The 17,998-nt window shown below is 36.8% G+C and overlaps 1 protein-coding gene across 4 annotated transcripts in view; it reads left to right on the top strand.

Moving 5' to 3' along the window:
• The window catches only part of itga7 (integrin, alpha 7), a 41,831-nt gene that overhangs the window by 8,056 nt on the left and 15,777 nt on the right, over positions 1-17,998 (top strand). For 2 of the 4 annotated variants that reach the window (XR_002919023.2, XM_024270206.2), the window contains exons 2-5: positions 12,125-12,252; positions 12,996-13,075; positions 13,373-13,628; positions 14,387-14,518. Coding sequence is in view for 3 of the 4 variants with exons in the window: in XM_024270206.2 (XP_024125974.1) it covers positions 12,125-12,252; positions 12,996-13,075; positions 13,373-13,628; positions 14,387-14,518 (596 nt within the window). In the remaining variant the exon portion in view is untranslated. Of the gene's footprint in view, positions 1-12,124; positions 12,253-12,995; positions 13,076-13,372; positions 13,629-14,386; positions 14,519-15,132; positions 15,238-17,998 lie in introns of all 4 variants that reach the window. The other 2 variants (XM_024270208.2, XM_024270209.2) reach the window with 2 other exon arrangements.

The following is a 17,998-nucleotide window of genomic DNA, read 5'->3' as shown; positions in this document are numbered from 1 at the left end:
CTTTCCTCATCTTGCTGCCACATAAGCACAACTCACAACTCTCATTTATTTTCATTAACAAGAAGACAAACTCTTTGAGCCAATTAGCATGATAATACTCTTACTAGAAGCTACTTTTTCACCCCCAGCCTTAGACTTTAGACTGAACCTGCCCCCCCTTTTCCACCTCGTGTTTTTTCTTTAGTTGGTCTCATAGTAACTGTCCATTCAAATCTACCAAAGCCCATTCATGTGAGGGACTCATAAAGAGAAGAATAGTCGTGCTGCTTATTTATTAGACCAATCAGAGAGAGCTGAGGGTACGGAGCTGGGCCTTACAGTCTGCCATCCCATGTGCACCCACGGTTAATGCTTTTCTTGGCTCCCTCCATTCTCTATCTATTTAGCATTCCTCCATTCTTCCACAGTGCTGCCCCGGCCTGGACAAAAGCTCGGTGGGAAGCAGGGCTGCCGAGATGAGAGCTTTCAGAATATTGCTTTGCAGACCACGTGTTTGCTAAAAGCACAGGGCAATCTGCAGATTCAGAGGAAACATAAAACTTAGATCTGATGCAAGTAAGTGCATAAAAAACAGTTTGGCAGATCTAAAGGGACAGAAGTCGAATTTAAAAATGTAAATCTTGAAATCACAGAAAGTTTGACAGTAATTAAGGTGATTATGGTGGACTGTAGTAATAAATCTAGTTAAAAATGTGGTTATGATTAGTTTAAAAAATGTTCAAATATAAATTGAACTGAAATCAGCATTGGTTGTGAATGTCGTATGATCTTCATGTGGGGGAGGTGCAGAGGATCTAATGGGAATAGAGACTGCAGGGATGAATAAATCATTGCTACCCTTTCTAATAAAAACGTGTGTTCATGTGTGTTTGCATAGATTTTGTACAATTGACAATGAAGTACAGGAAATTAAATCAATCAGGCAGTGGCAGAAAAGCAGATGAAAACAGGAAATTACATGTAAGGGGAACAAGATGCTATTTTTGTTTATTAAAGATAGAAAAATCCAGCTTTATCATCTTTTTTTGTTCTTTTTCCATCCAATCAATCATATGGTGTAATTTTATTAGCATGTCTTTGACTAGAAGTTTTACACATTATTAAAAAAAAATCTTTTGCAACCACCGTAAATAGTTTACAGTTGAATTTCTACATCTGTATTTGCCTACATTTTCTTGTTTTATTTTGCAGGGAAAACATGATTTTTAACACTATTTTAGAAATTATTTGTCCAAACCAAAATAACTGACAGGTGCCACTTGAATGAAAAGTGCAGTTCATTAAAAGTGAAACAACAATATGTAAACAACAATAAAAGTATCAATGATTAAAGAGCTATTCCAATGAAATCCTGTTTTTGGTGTTTTTAGCATGTTCTCGTAATGCTTTTGTCATTTATGAAAGAATTTAAGATTCAAATTCTTGATTCTTGGATCAGACAAAAACCCGTGGTTGGAAAAGCTAAGGGTTTTTTGACGCATCAACTGCCATAGGGGGCCAAACTCTCCTTGCTCAGCTCCAATTCTGAAACATCCACTTGCAGACAAATTAATGTCTTCATTTTCCTCCTCTTAGCTGGCATTTGGTTAAAAACTTTAGGGTTGGATAGCTCTGATATTACTCAGGTTTTTTATTTTTTTGCTACACTTTTTTGTGATGTCTTTTAAGCTAGCAGGAGAAAACGTAAACAAGGGGCTGATATCTTCCGCACTGACAATTCCGAGATGCTCATCTGCTGAAAATGTGTCTTAAAAATTGACACAGGCTTTTTTTGATTTTGACTATAAACAGCATAATAATAATTAAAGACCACTGGGAACGATTTTACGATTGAAAAAAAATATAGCTGGAGAGGGACTTTAAGCAAGATACAGTATAACCAAGGTGTATTATACCACTAAATTAATCAATTCAGTCAATTTTCATTTACAAGTCCTGGATCTACCGGTCCTATTATATCTATACTTTATTATCAGTGAAACATTTATTTTGAAGGCATTGCTTAAGAGAAAAAAAATGTAAGACAAAAGTTTTATATATATATATATATATATATATATATATATCTCTACTATGCATTTTTTATTGCATTATACCTGCTTAATATAAAATAACCAAAAAGTTTTTTTTTCATTGTAACTTTCTTATTAATTCAGTTCATTTCAATTGTATTTATATAGCCCAATTTTACAAAAAAAAATTGCCTCAACAGGCTTCATACCAGTAATTTATCAAAGCAGAAGGTCGGTCATAAAATATAAACAGTAGCTGATTGCTAAACTAAACAGACTAAATAAAACTGGTAAAGAAAAGAAACAAAACAAAAAAAAACTAATTATCCCTGCCATTAGAATCTCCTTCCCGGTAAGGAAAAACTCATAAAAACCTCATTCCAAGAAAAAAGAAGAAACCTCAGGGATGCCCACATGAAGGAGAGATCCTCTCCCAAGATGGACAAGCGATTTACCAGGACTATTAAAAGAAGAATTGGCTTATCTAACTCTACAACTACGTATTTGAATAGAGTTCAGCTTGATAGGACTAAGGGATGGGTGGGGGCGAGGTGCACTTCCACAAGAGCACGGGGATCCACCTGGAATCTGAGGGACAACACGTGAATCACACTGCACCAAACAGAAGCACAGAAAACTAAATATATTAAATCATAAAGAATAGAGGAGAGGTGAAGTAACTGAGACTAGAGATTGGAACCTCAGAGCTGATGTGGATATTATTAAATTAATTTTTTTCTGAAATTTTATTGTTATTTGATGCTGTTTTGTAGTAAACAAGTCATATATCGATCGAACCCAAATACAAACCATGACCAGAAAATCAAAGATTGAACCAAGTCGTTGGGAATCGTTGCATCTCTGATTATTATGCATACATTTACAGTCTAGTACAGATCATCAGTGTTTACAGACTTTTGTGAATCCTCAGCTTTCTTCTAGACCCAGACCCGAATTGAAATTGGATTAATGTTTGGACTTTTAAGAAACCATTACACCAAAATAAGCTGTTTGAATTCTTCTTTGTTGTTGTGCTTAAACTATTGTCCTGCTGCATGATCCAGCTTCAGCCAAGCTTCATTAGCCAGACAGATGGCCTCAGTTTGACTCCAATCTTGAAACCTGCTCATGGCGGTGGTGGGGCGGTGGTGCATGGGTGCCTCATGCCATTCTAATGCATGCACATCCTGTTGTCTAGTTACCAAGAAGTCACAAATATTTAAATCTCAGGGTTTGCTGCTGTCAGATGTGGTGGATTACTAAAGATATCTACCAAACTTTATAGTGAGCAGGAAATACAGGAAAACAGATGAGGAGAGATAAAGGAAATGGTGGTGGGAATGTGACTCCCTTCCTCTTTAGACCCAAAGGCCATTCATTAGTCCATCTGATCATAGATGATGCCTGATTGATTATTGGAGCTGCTGGATATCTTAAGATGCTAGTATTGTTCTTACAGTAGAGAGTACCATGTCTGCATGCTTCTGCCTTGTATTTTAGAATAGTATTACTATGATGAACCCTCTGCTCATGTTCCAGTTGGGCATTAAGTAGTTGAGTCACATCAGTGGGGAATTGAACCACATCATGAATCTCAGACTGACAGCTGTTTCTTTTTACACTTTGCCTCGAGTTGCCCAACTACAGCCCAGAGTCGTGAGATCTTCAAAATCCGGTGATTCACAGCTCGGTCACCTCATTCTCAGCTGTTGTTTTCTCAACAGAGCTCCTAAAACCGGAAAGTCGGTGTGAAGTGGGACACTTTTTAATTAAAAATAAATAAATAAAGTTTAAGGTTTAGGATTATAGCCTGATCCAGAGTTGACACAGTTGTTGCTCAGCCACTTGTTTGCTGCGAATCTTCACGTCTGTTTGTGAATAAATATTTGAGCCGTGTGTGTGTGTGTGTTTGTGCTTCTATTAATGTCGCTCTTACACATGCTTTCCCCCCGCTATGTGTGTGTGTTTGGGTCAGAGTTCACAGTCAGGCTTCAGGACAACAACAGAAGGCTTAAAGAGCCTTTTGGCCCCATGTGGACTCTGTCTGCTGTCCAGAATGGAGCAGCCTCCCACTGCTGTATAATGGACAGATGTTAAAGGGTGGGAGCACGATTTAGACGTTTTTTTATTCTCTAAATATATAAAGATGGGACATTCCAAGGAAGGGTTGGGTTTAATCCTTGGCATGAAAAACACATGACTTTAAACATAATGCTTGGGAGAATTTTAGTTTAACAAATCCAGTATAATCTTTTCTAAACGGATATAAAAAAAAAAACGCTTAAAGTAGTGCTGAGCGATATGGATGTTTTTATGTCACGATACAGCTTTTTCCATATTGTGCATTAACAATATATTTCACGATATAATCCAAGTAATTATATTTGTCAAATTTGAATGGGTCATAACACAAATGTGTAATCAACAGTAGGTTATTTCGATTTAAATATTTATTTCCTATCACAATTTAAATGTATCAGATGCACTGAAGGAAGATGATGCGACTGTTTTTTTTTTCTTTTTCAGATAACTAAGAAAAAAGAAATCTAGCAGTCAAACATATTTATTTACCAGCCAAATTATACAACTATTTTACACAGAAATAGCTAAGATATAACTGTTATTAATTTATAAATGGTATGAGCATGTCTTTATTGCCATCCAACCGTAAACTCAAATTCAAAGATGCTGTGAAAACAAGTTTACGAGAGATATCCTAATTCTACCTCCAGGTGGTCACTTTTTATATTAAATTATAACAAAAACCAACCTGAAAACAGTATAATGTTTTAGATTTTTGTTATCATATAATCACTAACATTAAAACTGCACCTTTAAGGAGCAAAGTATTAAGTACAACATCTGACAGGTCACAGTTTTTGGTGTAACACCATCTCTGTAATGCTACAAAGATGCTGCTAAAACTCAGTGGATTTAATTTTGTTATTATTTGGAAATTAACGCCCTATGAATTAATCTTGTATTTATCTGTAATGTCTTAAAGACCGGTCCATGAGAATACTGTCCGATGTAAAACCGGTCCATGTTTACATTAGCATTAGCATGATAGTATTAGTGCCTCGCAACAGCGGTAGGGCTGGATATCGATTATAATTTCCAGAAACAATTCGATTCAATTCACAATAGCGTTTGAGTTTACACATTTATACACATTTGTTTAGATTTGAATGTATTTATATAAATCTGATACAGTTCACATACTGTAAAATGTATTAGTGAAATAATGAGATTGAGAAAAGCATACAGTGTTACATGGTTTCTCAGAAGGAGAAGTTCTAACAAAAATGCTAAGATCATTAAAATTGTAAACATTGTTCTGCTTCTCCTAGAAGGCGTTTCAGCCTTCTAGGAGAAGCAGAACAATGTTTACAATGTTTACAATCTGAAACGTTTGACCACTAGGTGGCGATCGCGCTATAGCATTACACCTCAACCCAGAAGAAGAAAAAATTATGAACCAAAACGGTGTTTTAGACCACAAATGGTTACTTAAAAAACATTTCCTAGATGCTTCTAAATATTTAACTAAACGCTACAGAGGTGAAGTGACCACGGGGGTGGGGCGTGTGGCGCGTCGTGGAGGAGATGACTAAAGAAATTCACCAAAGGCTGAGCTCATAAACATAACTAATTAGATGCAAGCATTTGCTCAATATGTGGAGACCAACCCTCTAACTTTTACTCGCCAAAGAGGAGAAATAGCTCGCAACTAGCAAGTGTTTTTCACACCCTTCAAAATAAAAGTCCATTGGAATAGACTCATTTTAAGTCGAGAAAAACTTCTATTGCGATAAATATCTTCATCGCAATAGAAGCAATAGCTTAAAGCATAATAAGACGACAAACAATCTCCCTAAAGAGTTGGATGTGTGTTTTAGGTTGCTTCCATTTATCAATGGAACTTTTGCAAACTAATTTCTTTAAAAACAACAAAAGAACAGCCTTATTTTAGGCTAAAAGTGCTGCTGGAGTTTTAGCTTAAAAAAAGATCCTAATAACAAGGGAGCTTGGTCAACACTAAGAAGAGCATGTGATCCAGCTGCAGCAAACACAGACGCCGCCAAGATCCATTTTACTGGCCTGGGAGTATAATTAATTTTTTTGTTGCCAATCCTGTAGGATTTATAAAATGAGTTCTGGCTTGAACTGCGGTTACACATCCGATGCTCTCAGGAAGTCTCTTTGCAAGAGCGTGACCCCTGAGAGAAGGGGGAGGAAGAGGCTGCGTGTGAAGCCATAGGGGCTAATAGGGGTTGATGAGGGAAGGGAATCAAGAGATGGAAGTGTTGGGGGTCACTGCACAGAATCCCCTTGTGCTGAGTCTGTGTGATAGTGGTTTATTTAGTATCATAGATAAAGAATGGAGGGAGGATTCTGAGGCATAAATCAAAGTGTCTGAGTGTGGGAACATTTGATTTAGCTTTCAAATTTATGCCCAAAATCTGAATAGTATGGGGAACACAATATTGTTTTTGCATTTGCAGAGGCGGATTTGACAAAGAGTTGTCTAAAATCTGTAGAGTGATCCTCCTTTTTATGTAAAGTGAAAATGCACTTTGACTGATGTAATTACCTGATTAAAAATTGACTGATTGCTCAGTGACTTTGTAGGCTGCCCTCATCCATTACCTTGATATTTTTTTCTTAATCCTTTTAATAAACCAACATTTTTCTTTGTATCGTTTTGCCTCTTGTAGCTTAAATGTGACTTTTCTCTCTTTCTTGTAGTTCTCTGTTTTAAAGCTTTGCATCATGAGATCCAAGATGATGCATTTCCTGTTTTCTGCATTTATCAACTACATTCCAGCTGGCTTTTGTTGCATGCATTTAAATACAGCATCAATATTTTAAACAATTTTTAGAAAAGTTTATGATGAAGGAGAACAGGAATTTATTTACCAGATGCTTTTTAAGGACCACTCTTGTACTTAAAGGGTTATAGAAAATAAAAAGACTTTTAATGAATTATTTAGAAAAACAAAGAAATCACTTAAACGCTTTAACAAGAATCATGATTTTGGAGGAAGTTCGGTTCTTGAAGATCTTTACTTCCTCGTCCCAGCTGACATCTGGATCAAATCCATACGGCTGGACATTATCCGTATTGCTTGACATTTTTATGTAGCAGCGGTGAAGATTTGCGCTAGCGAGACAGAGCGATCATAATCAGACGGGGGAGATCAGAGGCAGGGCTGCTCAGCTCCAGAAGCCACGCCCCCTCAGAGGACATTTTGGAAATAGAGGCTGAAAAATAACATTTAAGTTGTGGGATTTTGGGTAAAAACTTCATAATCATAATTCAAACACTACTAGGAACATTTTTTTAAAACAAAAAATCTAACATACAGTAACTATTCTCCTTCAGAATCTGCTGGAATTACGTTGATCATGTTAACAATTAAAAAATTCCAGTAAATCACAGAACATAAACACTGGAACTCCGGTGTTAAAGGGTTAATATGACTGTGAGCTGAAGCACAGTGGAGATAGAAAAGTCAGGAAATAATACCTGCAAACCAGCAACAAAGACGTATTACATTTAGTGCATTTTTGGTGTTTTTTACGTGTTCTTTTGGCATTTTTCTCATGATAGAGGACATAAATTAAGAAAGTTTAGATTAAATTGTGTTTCTGAGTTTTTTATTCTAGTCAGCAGGAGCACATAAAAATATTGTTTGAAAAGGATTGTATTTGTGATGTCTGAGCTGGTATCTGGCTTAAAACTGCTCGACTGCAAAGCACCAATATTGCTCGCCATTTTTGGTGCATCGGTAATGTTATGCTGGGAAAGTGAGGGTCTGTAAATTAGCCGGCGAGTCTGTTAACAGATGGATGATGGGAAATATCTACACCAACAGTTTTGCCCACAACTGTGAGGTGAATTTCTTTCTAATGAACTCCTGCAGCTCTGCAGAAACTATGTCGTAGAAAACGGCACGTTTTTGCTTAAAAAAATGATAATTATAATTAAAAGACAACTGGGAACGCTTTTACAATAGATCAAAAGATGATTGGAGTTGGACTTTAAAGTCTTATTCAAATCTTAATCAAGTTATTGTCTTGACATTAGCATAGCCGACACCATTGCTGTTCCTAAATGCAGCTTTACACTTGTTTTAATCGGTTTCTCAGATGTGAAGGGCCTCTGAGTCAGACAGCTCTCAGGTGCCTTATCTAATCAGTGTGTTTACTCTGGGAATGCAGAACACCCTCACACATACCCCCCTCCACACACACATACTAATATCCGTGCATGCTGGTTCAGGAGTGAAGCATCAAGCCTCCTGTTGGTGTTTCTTTAGGCACCATCACACTCAATGCTGTGAAATCTTCCCCACCGTCAGTGTGCTGGATCGTGTGTCCACTCACCTTACACTATGACTCAAACCCCATTCCAAACGGGTATTTACCCAAAGATCTATGACTCAGTTCTTAACAATTGCATGGAAACAACTGCAATGAAAGGGCAAAGTAATGAGAACGTCTCTGAGTCAGCTTTGGGCTTAGGCCGGTTGAACTCTTTTCCATAAAAGTGTCAGTCTTTGACTGCTGAATGCATTCTTGTTATAGTACTTTCTGTCCATTTTGCTTTCATAAAAACTGAATTATTTCAGATAATATTTGTTAGAAATGCTCAGAATTAAATCATGAAGCGAAAGCAGGTGTTGAATCTTCAGGAAAATGCCACAAGAACATGTTAAAAGCACCATTTTTATCTTTAAGTACAATGATTTCTTTAGTGAAAACGGTGAGGAATCAGAGACATGATCAAAACAAGTCAAAAGAAGTGATTTACTAGCTTTGGAGAAACAAACGTAGGCAAGAAGAACCAACGCATTAATCTTCAAACGATGCTGTTATCTGGACCTCCCAGTCTGACACCATCGCACCTGCTCACAGGGTAGAAAAACGGAAATAATAACTTCACCCAGAATGTGTCAGAGCCTGCTGGAATGTTGAGTCAGAGGAAAGATTACATTTTATATGATTTGAAAGGTTTGTCTGAATCTTCTTAGTTTGTAAACCTGTGTTAGAACTTGTTAACTTGTGGTGTTTGACCAATATTACAAAAATCCTTGATAACTTTCAATTTTCTCTACAAATAATGTCTATTTGACAGCAAAAAACCTGCTGAGTAAGTGATTCGTTTTAACATCACAGTGACTAAATTGAGTTGCTATCAGTTTACAAGTTTCCTATTTGATTTCTGACTTTACATACGTTTGATCAAATATTGACATATTTGTCAATTTTTCAACAAAACTTGTGATTTAAACTGAACAAAAGTACAACTTTCATTAATAAAATTGGGATTTTTTTTTTAAAACCAAAAAGCATTTCTTTAGGTAAAAAGTGCTTTTTTTATTGAATTGAATGATCAACTTTTCCAACAATATTACTTTTTATTATCTGTAGAAGTATAACTCAATGTGTTTTGTCCCTATAAATACCTCTAAACATGTAAAGAATTATCTTAGCATTATATGTTTTTATTGCTTATATTTTCTGTAAGTAGGGATAGATCGATATCAATTTTCCGGTCGATACCGATAACTATTTCCGCTGCAAATGTGGCCGATATTTGTCAATATTTAAGTGTCTACAATACCACTAAGTTCAGATTTGTTTTTTGCTTCTTTATTAGAAATCCACAACTTTTCTTTTCTTAAACTATACAATGGCATTATACTAGAACTTTTTAACATAAATCAAGGGATCTCATAGGAGCAAGAATCACTTGAAAACTTTAAAAATGTACTGTATTTTCTGCACTATAAGGCACATTTAATTTAGTTCCAAAATCTGTAAAAATGTTCTTGTGCAAATTTGGAAACTTTCCACTCAATTGACTGTCGAGTGTCAAACCATTTTTCGCTGACACAGCAGCGGCGAGCGCACAGATGATCACTCTGTGAACATTTTGAGGGACACAGGTGGGTCAGTGATTCTGGCAAGTCGTGCTCTTGGGAAACAATGTGGACGGTAATAAAGTTGACCACATCTCAAGTTACTGCAGAATCTGCTGTAACTGTTGTCCGAGCTTTCGCTGCTGAACAACCGTCTGACAATGAGACTCCAACAACAACCAGAGGAAACCGACATGTTTGATTATGGAAATACGCAGTAATAAATAAAACACTTAAGGTGTTTTATGGGAGAAGATTGATTAAAATATCATTAAAGTGGCTTGTTAAATAGTGGAAAAAAGTCACTGATTTGCTTCTGTTAACTTTTTTGCGCCTTATAATGTGGTGCACATTGTGTATGAGTAGAGAGCAGAAATAGACCCTGTAATTGAGAGTGCGCCTTATAAAACGTCACGCCCTGTGGCTTGAAATCATCATTTACTGACTAATAGACATAACTGTAAATTACAAGCTTTCCATTGCTGCTAATCTAGTAGGAACAACACCCTTTCAAAAATAAAATATGCATGAAAACAGTCCGCACAATTACTGACTATGACTGTAAACAGAAGCTTCCCAGTTCCAAGGATCTACTTGGCACAAGTATCTATGTCAAAATTAAAGGATATGTGAAATAGAGATGTGCCAAAATATCAATATTACGATATATTGTGATATTTACTCCTACAGTTGATTCTTGATGGGTTCTCACCAAGAATCGATCTTTTATTTTTGTTTGAAGAGGCTGTAAAATGTTACTTTTATCATCCTTGGGTGAGACGTTCCTTTGGAGGTAGATAGGGGGCGCCCTTTGAGAGATTGGCTGTCTTTGGCATCAATGTGCATGACAGCTACTTGAATGATTTCATTTTGTTTCTGACAAATTTCACACTAAGTAGTGGCAGTGCTGTTCATGTTTACTATTGTTAAGACTGAATTTTACAAAGAATTCAAATTCAGTTGGTGTCAATGCATGTCAAAGACATAGTATTACTGATTTGCACTAAAGTGTCTGTTATATGTTGCACAAAATAAGGCACAAGTTGTTTATTTTGATTATGTTTAAGCTAAAAACATAACAGGTTATACGAGCTTTTAATAGCGTTTTGAATCGCAGCGCAGTAACAATAGTATAAGTGGTCGCAGAATACCTTTAGTAGTTACACATCTTTGATCCAGGAAATTCAAATATTAACATGTTTTTAATCACTGCTGCTGCAATAGAGCCTATTCTTTTTTTATGATCAAGTGTAACTTTAACCATTTAAAGCACACTTTTGCTTACTACCATACAACTCTATAAACTAATATAATTTTCTGCTTGTGATGAAGGCAAATATTGCTCAAACACCACAGCTTGATCAAATTAGCCATTGCAAAACTGAGTCAAAACATTGTAGTTATTCAATTTTATTAATATTACACTACTTTTTACACTTTTCCTCCCCCCTGTTTCCATTTCCTGCTCGTTTCTCTCCATTGCACGTGCCCTGGACTTGCCTGGTGGAATGCTGCTCAACACTCGGTTTTTAAATAGCATCCCAGCCTGAATGAGCCACTCCTAATATGGCAGAGGCCAGTGACACTGGCCCCAAAATATCAGCAACCCCCTCACTGAGAATAAAACATTTCCTTGGCTTGACTGTAAAGGCTGACTGGTGATAGACGTGCATGATGTGTGTAAGGTATCCCACTTGGACTTGTCAGAGCTACTATCAGTCAAAGAACATAAATGATTATAGGCAAACATGCTTTGTCTAGAAGAATTGAAGTTTTAATTTAGCTGCACATGTTTACAGTAAAGTGATTCAGATGAGTTTAGTTTGAAAGGTGAAAAGAAATGCATCAAATACTGAATGGATTTAATTCAGATTTAAAATTCAAATTGTGATTTTATTATTATTTTTCAAATATTTCTTTACAGAATTCAATACATTTTGTGGGGATGAAAAACAGTCTTCACATCATTAGGAATTTGAAAGAAACAATAACGTTCTTAGTGTAAAAATAAAACTAACAGAAACGTCATTTTATGGCTAAAAAAATAAATCAATTTGCTTCATGAAATGAATTTATAGATTTGATAATTTCTTGCTAAAATAAACAATTGATTATTTTGAATCACTACGTAAGAAGTCTTTGACATCTGATACAGCAATTACATGCCGCTGCTTTCTCCTTTAGGATTCTGGTTGGTGCACCACAGGCAGCGGGGCGGGGCTTGTTGCGGGGCAGCCGACCCGGAGCGCTGTTCAAGTGTCCAATCACACCAGAGGAGTACGACTGCGAGAGAGTCAATATCGATGGAGACGGTGAGTTTAAGTCAATGCTATAGCAATGAAACCATCAGAGGAAAAGTTTGTTCCCAGAAAAAAAATAAATAAATAAAGTTTTCAAGAACATTTACAGTTTCCTTGTCTTTTCTGATGGGAAATGCGTTCATTCTATTTCATAAATGGTTGATTATTGGTATTGTATTGAACTCAAGCAATCAGGGAGAGATCCTTCTTCCAAACATTTTGCTCCCAATTTTCTGATGTTTTATTAATCTAGTAAATTGATTTTAGTTTTTTGACATCAACTGTCACGTTTTAGGGCCTTTTTTTTTGCCATCTCGGCTTGCCGTTTCTGGACTGGATTTCATGTACATGACCCTGCACTAGTCTTTACACGGATTCTCTGGTGTTCTGTCTTCTCCACGAAGGCTGTTTCCTACAGACAGTGTGCATTTGGCAGTATCAGACCACCTAAACTTCACTAGACATCTTTTATCTTACCCTCAATGTGCGCCTCCTTGGGTCATCTGATACACTTCCATTCTGACATAAATAATTAATTATCATTTTCTGACTTTTACACCAAGGAAATCATCAGTTTTACGCTTTTATATGAAAACAATTACAACTAATGCCTCACTAAAATGACACTTACAGATACTGCATATTATAGTAAAAACAAATTTTTAACATTATGTTGCTGAAATATTGTATTTTTTTTGTTTTGCTAATTAATACAAACTATTGTTTTTTATGTTTTTTCTTGTATTTTCTCTCAGTGAGTTTGGACAGAGAAAGCAAAGACAACCAATGGCTCGGAGTTACAGTCAAGAGTCAAGGAATAGGAGGCAAGGTGGTGGTGAGTAACAATGTACTACAACTATTTTCCATTTGATTGGAGATATTGTCCTAATTCTGTTTTTATGTTTATCAAGTGATTAAAATAAGGGAAACTTACAAAAAAAAATTCACGGCAATTAAAACCAACTGAGATTTTAAGTTTCATGTCACATCCGCAACATTTATGATAAATATTAGTATTGGTATCGATATCGGTATCGGATTGATACCCAAATGCTCAGTATCACCCAGCCCAAATGAAGATGCTGTTTTCTTAAAACACAAAGCAAAGTTCTTCACAGCTTTTCTCCATCAGACTTGTGCTCACCTGTACGAGTTGAGACAACGTGTGGGGGAGGCGTTAGAGACCCGGGATCCCATCGGACGCTGCTACGTCCTGAGTGAAGACCTGACGGAGCGAGACAACCAGGACGGAGGAGACTGGAAGTTCTGTGAGGGTCGGACTCAGGGACACGAGCAGTTTGGCTTCTGTCAGCAGGGCCTGTCTGCCAGTTTCACTCCAGACAACAACTTTATTCTGTTTGGGGCTCCGGGGACGTACAACTGGAAAGGTAATGTTTGTTGCAGGTTTACAGAGGAGAGAAACCCAGAAACTCTGTGTTTATTTGTTTGTTTTTCTGTGAAGGGGTTCAAGGGAAAAAACTAAAAAAGACACTTAAACGTAACTGTTTTATTTTATTATTTAGATAAAACATTATTTTCTAACTTGATAAACATTTATCATTTGTCCTGCATCCTCCAAATGTGTGTTTTTTCCTGCCTTGCTGTTTCCACAGATCTTTGGAGTCAACTTGTTACCATAGTTGTTTTTGTAATAAATATATTATACCAAAAAAAATAATAATTTATCTTAATCTTGGAGCAGGAAAGTAAAAAAAAAATGTTATTTTTTTGAAGGTCTAAAGCATGAAAAAGTTTATATTTAATTAATTCTGTCCAGAACATCTGGATGTTTAATAGAAAGCAAGAAGATTTCAAGTCTATAATCTGATTATTAATTTATATCAACTTAACAAGCAAAAAAAATCAAACTATGTGTTTTTACCAAACAACTTTTAAATGAAATATAAAGCTTTTAAATGTCTTTTAATGCCACAGATTCTCTGTTCTTAACAGTTCACAAAACATATTTTAGAAAGAAGCAAATTGAGATAAAGACTGTTATTTTTAAAGTTTTTTAAATTATTTGAGTACCAAAACCCACTGTGTTTTCAAGCAGAGAAAGAGTGAATTCCGCTGTGTTCATATCTGCGTTATAGTGAACGTGTGTCCTGTTGCCTTGCTGTGCCGTCACCCATTTCCCTTCCAGGTGAGATGCGGGTCGAGCTCCTAAACCAGACCCTGCTGGACCTCGGTCTCTATGACGACGGCCCGTATGAGGTGGCAGATCAAAAAGAGCTGAACGCCCAGCTCATCCCTGTGCCCTCTCACAGTTATTTGGGTAGGAGTTGCCCTCCCTGCTCACTGCTGCCCGTGCACAGGAGGGAAAGAGAGGGCCGGAGGAGGAGGATGACATCAGGGCTCAGACCACACCCCCAACGTGGATAACTTTACCGCAGACACAGCGGCAACTTGACTGTCTCTGACTGGGGGACTTGTTTTAGTCATCCCGTTAAGATTATTTCTGGCGGAGCCCGTCAGCGTATGACTCATAATACGACTCTGGCTTATTTTAAAGAACACTTTCTCACAGTGGGGAAAAGGGCTACACAAAAAACGCCTGGAGCTAATTGTGGCGTGACACAAATTCTGGAATCCTCATTCCAGTCCAGCCCCCTCCCCGTCTGAGACTGGACATCTGACAGACCCGTCAGAACTTTAGAGGCGTGTGCAGTCTGAGCCCAACCCGTCATCCCTCCCTCCACCAGGTACCCCCCGTGGCTCTGCAGGGTAAACCCCTGTCGCCCCACAAAAGCAAAGCATCAACCAATCACAAGCTGTCTCACCTGCACCCCCCCCCTCCCTTTTTTTCCTTCCCCTCACCATTCACCACCTCATCACCCCCCTCCACCCACACTCCTCGTGTTTCCCCTCTTGCGTTTGTTTGGGCCGTAGGGCTCTTGTTCATGGCTAGCCCCGTTGAAGATGTGCTGTACAAAAGTCTGGAGCCCTCCAAGCGCCCCGCACCTTTTGAGGACGTAGCTCGTAATAGCTACTTAGGTTTGTAGGCGTGACGTGTTGTTTGGACTGGAGTGGGTCTGCAGTGTCTATCTCCTCTCTGTTTTGTCTCAATACTTCTTTTAGACGGTGTTACATGTCATAATAGGACAACCATTTACAATTGGATGTTAACTCAAATGAATCCAATTGTATTATTATTTACGTCATTAGTTTTTGGCTTTATTTCATTTTCCTCTATTTCTGTCTCAAACTACTCTTTGAAAAAGAAATGGTTGTCTTCTTTTTTCAGTAGATGGAAAATATATATATTTTTAAATTGTAGAGTTTGTCTCTTTTAGTCTGTCAGGTGTGTTCGTCTGTCTGCACGCGTCTGTTCACATGAAGCTTTCCAGTGTGTGTTGGTGGTGGACTTCCTGTTCATTATTTTAACAAAACTAAACTGTGTCGAAGGGTTTGAATACCAAAAATCAGCAAAGTTACTGTAAAGGGAAAGAAACTGCCAAAATTCAAAAGTGAATGATTCATTAGCTTTCTAAATACCTCAAAATAAAATAAAATAATATAGCAAAATGTCAATAACTATTGCGGCAATCTTTAAGACAAGTCTGTTTAAGTAATTCACATTTTCAAAAGATCACAGAAGACTTCTAAAAGTCTTTTTAGGTTGCTTTAATTGTGAATTTCCCTTGGGATTATATCTATCTATCTAGACAGGTAGCTAGCTATCGAGCTATTAATAATAGCTCAATAGCTATTATTTTTAACTATATGTAGGTATTATTTATAACTATCTAGCAAACTATCTAGCTATCAACAAAAGCTAGCTATCTAGCTAAATATAATATCTTCAAAGTTATAAATAATAGCTAGCTATCAATAATAGCTATCAATCTAGCTATATATAATACAGTATCTTCATAGCTAAAAATAATAGCTAGTTATCTAACTATAAATAATATTTTCATAGCTATAGATAACAGCTGTCAATCTAGCTATATATAATATCTTCACAGCTATAAATAATAGCTAGATAGCTAGCTAGCTATTTAAAAATAAAATGAGGAAAATTAATGAATAATTCTACTAAAAAATTAAATTTCCTTAAAGAATTACTAACATTTATTTGTAGTCATATGAAATGAACATTTCATTATCTCTTAAATATAGTAAATGTCCCAGATAAACAGAAACCTTTTTTTTTCTCGTTTTTAAATATTTCTCTTTCCAAATGTGTGGATCCACTATAAATTTTTCCATTTCCATTCCTCGAGGCGAGCTTGGCCTCATCTTGTAGAGCCGTCTCCTTGGTTACCCTAATTCTAACTAAGTGATGTGTGCTTTCCACAATGGAGAAATTGCTGCTTCAATGTCAAATGGCTTAAGTTGTTTGGTTACTTGCATCATTTAAGGCCAAATGGTTTGAAGTATCTAATGAGATCCAATTAAAAAAAACAAAAAAAACATTAAAGCCTATTTTAACATGTTAAAGTACCACTCGGGTCATCTTTTGATCTATTTTAAAAGTGTTCCCAGTGGTTTTTTAATTATGATTGTATCGTTTTTAGACTAAATCCAAAAACCCTGTGTTGTTTTTTAGGACACAGTTTCTGCAAAATGGCAGGAGTACATTAGATATTCACCTCTGAGTTGTAACGAGGAGTGAGCCTTCCCGCATTTCCCATCAACTCATTGTTTTTACCCTCTTGCTAGCTTACAGCCCCTCACTACCCCAACCAAACATTTTCAGTGCAACAAAAATGGCGAGCAAAATAGGAGCTATCCAGATGTACAGTTTTGTGATACCAGCTCAGACAAAAAAAGAAAAAAAAACAAGACGTACATGGATCTATTTGTGTGTAAGTGGATGAATCACAATGGAGTGGATGAGAGCTGATTCACAACAATTGGAATAAAAATACTCAGAATTGCAATTTTAAGCTTAATTTTCTCTATATTTATCCTCCCTCATGAGAAAAATGTCACAAAAATGTGTTAAAAACAACAAAAAGATGCTTTTCATCTGAATTAACCACAGCTTATTGAATTCTTAGGTTTAAATTATTTTGATCAAGACATTCAAATTTAAACTTCACATTAGATTAGTGAGAGGAATATAAATACATTTTATTGCTACCATAAATAAAATCTAAGGTTAAGAAGTCCAAACCACTATGTTGAGGTTGCCATGGCTCCTGCTTTCCTCTTTACAATCATGCAGCAGCAACCTATTTCAATGAAAAGCCTTTTTCTCCTGTCAGCTTGTACTCCTTAGGTTTGCAGCCCTGACCTTGGTATAGGAATGCATTGAAAAAAACCACCCTCACCAAAGTAGCACCACAGCTCGACCCTTTTAGGTTTACAGGAGCTGCAGTGTTGCATTCCACACCTGCATCCGTGGAGCTTCTCACTGTTTGCCTCTGTTTTGTCTCCTTCTGCATGTTTACCACCGACTAACACATGTTGTGTGTCTCTTGGTTAATGTTTCTCCCCTTTTTTTTCCAAGCCCTCTGCCTGCTTTTAAGACTGAGTTTGTGTAGCTTTTAATTGCCCTGCTAGAGATGTTTAGCTCACTTACAACAGATGAAAATGTTCCTCATCTCCTCCGCTCACGCAAGCACATTCCAACAGTCCATCACACATAAACACAAACAAAGATGGGCCTTTTTTCTTTTATAGCACACCCTGTGATGGAGCTGCCCTAAGCAACAAATCTGATTCATGCTCCTTTGCTGTGTTTACAAACTGCCTCCACCAAAGGAAACTAGGGCTGGGAATCACTGGGTACCTCACGATACGATAC

The sequence above is a fragment of the Oryzias melastigma genome, linkage group LG5, assembly GCF_002922805.2.
Source record: "Oryzias melastigma strain HK-1 linkage group LG5, ASM292280v2, whole genome shotgun sequence".
In the NCBI taxonomy this organism is placed as follows: Eukaryota; Metazoa; Chordata; class Actinopteri; order Beloniformes; family Adrianichthyidae; genus Oryzias; species Oryzias melastigma.
Note: the sequence above shows the minus strand (reverse complement) of the source record. Positions and strands in the feature narration are given on the sequence as shown.